Below are 7,057 nucleotides of genomic sequence, written 5' to 3' on the forward strand. Positions count from 1 at the left end.
AGAATAAATGATCCCATTATGGAATTACAAGGGAGGCAAAACTAGGCACTTCACTATCATTTAGAGGAAGCAAAAAATGTTTACCCCATCATTAGAATTTAGAAGAACTATGGCTTGCACCAATTATCCTAAATTCCAAAACTACGCTTGAAGAATGAGAAACAGAGAAAACACCATTTCTTATTTTTCTTCATCTTCTTCTGCAAAACTCGAGGCCAGACAAACTTCTTGCTCTGTTTCCTTATCATTGCAGAAGAATGATTTCCTTGCAATGAACTCTGCCACTCCTTTAGCTCGTCCTGAATCCCTTGGACTATTATCATCGGTGCACCGAGTTGTTCTGAGACATTGAAGTATATCAGGCATTTTAGAAAAAATTTCTTGTGGGGAGTTATCATCTACCAAGTTTCTGTGAGAGAGATACCACTATGGTATTCTTTACAATTTATGTGTGAGAATAAAAAATGTAAGATTTTCTATTACGTTACTTGTGTATATAATATATATTCAATATCATTGAATGATCTAAATTACTTTAATTCATGTAATGGCTAATAATTTATATATATATTTAATATTTTTATATATGTATATATATAATTCGGGTTTTGGGTTACTCGGGTTATTTGATATCTTTGCCCAAACCTGTCCAAATTTAATTCGAACTTTTGAATTTTTGCCCAGGCCCTTATCAAATTCAAAAATATCTTGCTCAAGCCCTAAAAAATTCAAGCTGGGCTAGGGTTGCCCGGGTTGAGCCCGCGCCAAATTACACCCTTATTGCCATTTGAATGCCCCATATGCATGTCGGACGTCAAATAAGGTCAAGCCAAACGTGTAAAATAGAAATTTGGGGGTATGTCAACATTACCAATGCCTTTACTTGTTAGGTTTCATCCATACAAGCAAGATTACCAATGACGAGGGGTGGAATCAGGATTTTTGTTTGGGAGAGACCAATATATATGCATAAAAAATAACAAGTTAGTTTTGGTACATTAATATTTGAATATGATTTTTTATGAGTGCTGCTATTAGCACCTACCAAAATTCTTTGGACCCCCCATTTCTTTGGACCCCAACCCTAAACCCTAAATTTTAATAATATTTTTTTGGACACCCCACTTATTACCAAATCTACCCATATTCATAATATTTTCACAATGAAATGCACACCCACCTAATTTTTCATCCCTCTCCTTCCCTAACTCTCATTCGACAAATCAAAACTCGCTCATTTCATCCTCATCTCCTGAATCCACCTCGTCACTGCTCTGCAATCGCTCCTCTCTCTCTCTCTCTCGGCAACTCTCTCTCCACTTTCCAGTACCTCCAGAGCTTAATCTGAACAAAGAAGATCACAACAATCGAAACCGAAATCGACAAAATCGATGGAACCCACCATTTTTCACACAAAGATTTGTAATCATTTTGGTTTTTGGTGGTTGAAGTGAAGAGAATGATTGAGAATAAGGAGTGGAAAATGAAGAAGAAAAAACAGAGTTGGAATATTTCTCTTCCAATTGTGTCTTTTCTTGTTTCATTAATTGTGATTTGGCGAGCACAGAGCTGTTCTTCTCTTTGCAAGAGCTTGAGGAGTAAGAGGTGACCTGGGCTTTGAGAGATTTCCATTAATGGGTGGTTTTGAATTGTGGAGATTAGTTTGTGGGGTTGGTGTTCTTCGTCGATTGGGATTTCAACGACGTGGGTCTCTTTGGAATTTGCCATTGATTGGGAAATTCAGATGAGAAAGTGAAGATTGGTGCGAATTGTAGGAATAGAAAACAATGTATATATATGGAAAACTAATCTCCATAATATTTTCACAATGAAATGCACACCCTCCCAATTTGTTCACCACTGTGTAGCCGAAAAAATGTATTTTGTTTAGAACTGTTTTGTCAAACAATAATGATCTTGTCAGCACTGTATGTCTGAACAAAATTTGTTCATCACTGTGTAACTTGAATCCATTCCAATTCACAACTTAAAATAACATGAATTAAATCCATTCAAAATACATAACTTAAATCCATTCCAATTCACTCTTTTCCATTCTAAGTTAGTTTAACAAAGAAAATTACATAACTGACTATCTACATTAATGTTCGGAACCTATGTATTGAACGAAAGGATTATGTTCAGTACTGTGTTACCGAACATAATTCTAACAGTCAGCAAACCAGTACCGAACAGCTTGAACGAAACAAGAACGACCAAAAACGACCGAGAATGTTAATACAAGACAGATAAACTTATTAATGGAACGTCAGTCTCACTAGAATTGTTGTCCTCGTCCTCCATTGCTCTACACAGTGAAATAAGTGATGAAGTATACGTTATACTTGAAGCAAAACTTTCAAGTTCAATAGCGTTGATGATGGTGATGAAGATGACACATTCAGGATTGAAGATGATTATGAAAAATAATAGATTTAGGGTTTATATTAGTTGATTATGAAAAGTAATAGGTTTAGGGTTTACAAACATGGAATACGTATAGTTGGAGTTGGAGGTGGGGGTGGGGGTGAGTGTCCAATATTATAGAGTATTAGTTCTTATTGATAGGTGGGTGTTCCATTTAATAATGTCTTTTAATGTAATTTTACTTTAGGGTATAATTGTAATAAAAAAAATTATAAAATGGGGGGTCCAAAGAATTTTGGGAGATGCTAATAGCAGCACTCTTTTTTATTTAAGTATTGAAAAAAAAGTATTTCACGAGAAAACTAAATAAATTTACCAAGTAATTTTTTCAATTTTCAAAAGTTTTGAACCATTGATTAGATCTTAGTATAATATTAATTAAACCATTGTTTCAAGCTATTATGACCCTGTTTCTGTTGAATTCACCCCATGTGAAGGGGAAATTGTCTTGTGAACACACCTTGGTTGGTCAACAAGGAAGTAGGCTACCAACCATGTCAAAGAAGGAGGCTGCCGAAGTCAAGCATGGAGGCTACCCAATGGCACTCCCACCTACTCCAAGGTGTATAAAATGAAATGGTGATGGTGAGTTGTAGACAGGGCAAATGGCAAAACACATTGCTGAGAGGAAGGCACAAAACAGAGAGAGCTAGTGAGAGCTATTTTCTGTTTGTCAGAGAGTGTGAGTGAGTGTGTTATATAGAGAGACAGTGAGTTGAGAGTGTGTAATCTCCTCCATTTGTTGATATATAACAACATCGCTCCCGTGGACGTAGGCCGGTTTGCCGAACCACGTTAAAACTCTTGTGTTTTTGCTTGTGAGTGTCCCCTGGTGTGCCCACGATTCGCAACAATTGGTATCAGAGCCCGGGTGGAGAAAAATCGAGTTTTTTCCGAAAGTGTCCAGATTTCGAAGTGGTCGAAATCCACTTTTGAGCATACCAGGAGGAAGGTCAGGAGGAGAGGAGTCCAGAACAGCAAAAACAGAGCCCAGAAGCCTCTCCACGCGCCCTCACGCGCTCCTAGAAGTTGGCGCGTGAGTCACAGTCTCGACACGCGCCCACACGCGCCGTTAAGGCACCCGGCGCGTGGTACCACTCTCATCCACGCGCCACACGCGCTGACGGAGGAAGAAGACGAGTGGGGGAAGGCGCGTGTAATACACGCGCGTACCACGTCAGCCGACACGTCAGCCACGTGTCAGACACGTGTCAGACACGTGTCAGCCCAGTCAGCCTGAGCCGCTGACCAAGCCGGGTTGACCAGCCGTCAAGCCGCCGTTGACCGCGCCGCCTGCGCCGTTGACCGAGCCGTTGACCTGCCAATCCGGAGGAATTATCTGGTGCTTCTCAGGCGCACCAGATTCAGCAAATCTGAACCGTTGAAACTGTTTTGGCTAGATCTAGGCCATTCGGAGTCCGTTTTTGGCGATCCAATAGTGAGTCCCAACTATTTGGAGTATTCCGGACACATCCGTACGGTTAGTTTTTGAATCGGAGGCATTCAAACTCTTTTGGCTAGATCTAGGCCATTCGGAGTCCGTTTTTGGCGACCCAATAGTGCGTTCCAACTATTTGAAATATTCCGGACCCATCCGTACGGTCAGATTCTTACATCGAAATTTCTTTAAAAAGGGAAGAAATTTACAATGGCAGGAAAAGGCGCAAGTTTCATGATTGAGCCTTTTAATGGTAGTAATGACTTTACCCTGTGGCAGCAAAGGGTGAAAAACATTTTAACACGAGAAGGTCTGGTGAAAGCTCTTCTCAAAAAGTCCAACAAACCGGAAGACATAAAGGATGACAAGTGGGAGGAGTTGAGGGAATTGGCAAACAGTACAATTCAGTTGTATCTCGGGAACAACACACTCCGGGAAGTCATCAGTGAAGTAGATCCGGCGGAGCTATGGGCAAAGTTAGAGATGAGGTACAAGTCAAAATCTTTGACAAACCGGTTATCTCTAAAGAGGCAGCTATATACACTTAGAATGCCAGAAGGTGCGAACCTCACAGAACATCTGGACGAGTTCAATAGGATCACAATGGAATTGGACACCATTGGAGACAAGACCCAGGAGGAAGATAGGGCTATGATCTTGCTGGTCTCTCTACCTGCATCATATGAGCATCTCAGGACAACTCTATTGTACGGGAAGGATGCTCTTGGACTGGATGAGGTGATTGCTACGCTCATTTCTCATGAGTCGATGAAGAAACAGGAAGGTAGCAGTAGCAAACACCCAGAAGGAAATGCCATGGTTGCCTCAGAAAATGAGCAAGGCAGAGGTAGGTCCAATGATAGACGGGGTAGATCCAAATCAAGAGGACGTTCGCAATCAAGGTCAGGCTTCAGGAGAAAGTGTTATTACTGTGATCAGGAGGATCACCTCATAAAAGACTGTGCAAAGCTCAAGGAGGACAAAGCACAAAAGGAACAGGCGAGCTCATCAAATGTCGCTGCTGCAGTAAATGCTAAGGATGAGTATGCATTTACAGTTTCGTCGAGTATGACGAAACCTGACTGGATCTTAGATTCCGGAAGCACATATCATATATGCATGGATAAGAAACTTTTTTCTACCTACCAAGCCAAGGATGGAGGTATTGTTCGAGTGGCTAACAACACTGTGAGTAAGATTGTTGGCATGGGAACAGTACGGCTGAGAATGGAAGATGGAAAAATTTTCACGTTGGATGGAGTCCGACACGTGCCAAGACTGAAGAAGAATCTAATTTCCTTAAGTATGCTAGACATGAAAGGTTATAGCTTCACATCTAGCAAAGGAAATCTCAAAGTCATCCATGGAGATACGGTGATGCTACATGGACGACTGGAGGGGAATCTGTACAGGCTTGTGGAGAAGGTTGTGACAGACGGAGCTACTGTCACTTACCGGGCAAGACGTACAAGACATGCACAGAAGAGACATAGGGCCCAGCAGACATGGCAACCAAAGTGTACAAGAACGCATGGAGGCAGTTCGGAGGTGCACAAGACGGAGCCATTGCGGCCAATTCTAAAGACAGCTCAGAGCAAAGAGACCAAGACAGCAAAGCATGTCCCAGGAAAGAAAGTTTCTTTTGCTCCTGAATTAGAGACATATTGGGATCTCTCCAAGACTGGATGGAAGGGAGAGATGCCATCTCAAAGAGTTGCAAAGTAAAGCTTTGCATGGCACCCCAGTGAGGGGGTGCCGGGCACTCCAGGCAAGGGGGTGCAAGCATCTCAGTGAAGAGATGCAGACTTTGTTGAATTTGGGCGTGACAAGATTAGCAGCAGTGTGTGCAGTGGATCACCTCACATGGGTTGAGGGGGTGATTTGTTGAATTCACCCCATGTGAAGGGGAAATTGTCTTGTGAACACACCTTGGTTGGTCAACAAGGAAGTAGGCTACCAACCATGTCAAAGAAGGAGGCTGCCGAAGTCAAGCATGGAGGCTACCCAATGGCACTCCCACCTACTCCAAGGTGTATAAAATGAAATGGTGATGGTGAGTTGTAGACAGGGCAAATGGCAAAACACATTGCTGAGAGGAAGGCACAAAACAGAGAGAGCTAGTGAGAGCTATTTTCTGTTTGTCAGAGAGTGTGAGTGAGTGTGTTATATAGAGAGACAGTGAGTTGAGAGTGTGTAATCTCCTCCATTTGTTGATATATAACAACATCGCTCCCGTGGACGTAGGCCGGTTTGCCGAACCACGTTAAAACTCTTGTGTTTTTGCTTGTGAGTGTCCCCTGGTGTGCCCACGATTCGCAACAGTTTCGGATATGGTTTTTTCGGCTAACACTAATGTAATAGTGAATAAGACAGACTAATTGATGTTAATTTGCATTTATAGCATCTATCACAATTGGATGATGCCATGGCTAGCGAATGCCCATAGCATAGAATCCCATGCCTTTTAAAATATATTAAATTCAATATCAATAAACTTGTGTGTGTGTGTAAATAAACGTCCCAAATTCATTTTATGCTTGAAGTTCCACTTTTTTTTTTTGGCAAAGAAAAGACTTTGTTGATGAAAAACACATACAAAGTATGATAAATTACATCAATAAAGAGGAGTTTGGAGCTAGTTTAAACTCCAACCTCCTAGTTGGTGAGAGACCAACAAAGAAAACCAGCAAGCAGTCCCATGCAGAGTAACAAACTACACAACTCTGGAGCAGCAAGAAGCCAGAGCAAGACATCAGCAAGTAGACAAATAACCAGAAGTATGGTTGAGGAACCAGTGGGATTAAAACTCAGCAAAACCCAACCAAGAGCGAATAACTAAAGCTTCATTTGGCAGTTATACAAGCAAGAGCGAATAACTAACAAGAATGAAACGACTTTGAGGGAGTATTATTTTGAAGTTTCATAGCACAAATATTGGCTATTGATTACATGAAACACAACTGTTATTCATAAAGATGAAATAAAATAAAATAAAATAAGCAAATGCTCTACGCCAGAATCAACCCTGTTTCTCTTTATTCAGTCATGTTTGTCATTACTTAAGAAATGTGGATTCTTCAATTGACTTCTTAGTTTGCAGATCCAACAATGCAAAGCCATTGACCCACAAAAACCTTATCACAGACAAGATTAGGGTTTATCTCAGTGAAGAACTCAGTAGTCAGGTTGAAC

General features: G+C 41.1%; 1 protein-coding gene across 1 annotated transcript; it reads right to left on the reverse strand.

Annotated features, from left to right (window-relative positions):
* Positions 1–180: 180 nt before the first annotated feature.
* On the reverse strand, positions 181–1,728 carry LOC145807062 (uncharacterized). The gene is made up of 2 exons (XM_082904980.1): positions 1,331–1,728; positions 181–340 (listed from the first exon to the last, which is right to left on the reverse strand). Exons 1-2 carry the CDS (start codon positions 1,726–1,728, stop codon positions 181–183), a joined length of 558 nt encoding a protein of 185 aa, XP_082761106.1.
* Between the last annotated feature and the right edge of the window lie 5,329 nt (positions 1,729–7,057).

Source organism: Camellia sinensis, chromosome 14, assembly GCF_055761805.1.
Source record: "Camellia sinensis isolate YWXY chromosome 14, ASM5576180v1, whole genome shotgun sequence".
Lineage (NCBI taxonomy): Eukaryota > Viridiplantae > Streptophyta > Magnoliopsida > Ericales > Theaceae > Camellia > Camellia sinensis.

Coding starts and splice junctions, on each gene's coding strand:
- LOC145807062 (XM_082904980.1), bottom strand. CDS start 1,728: ATGGCAAATTCCAAAGAGACCCACGTCGTTGAAATCCCAATCGACGAA. Junction 341..1,330: donor GTTCAGATTAAGCTCTGGAG/GTACTGGAAAGT, acceptor TCAATGTCTCAG/AACAACTCGGTGCACCGATG.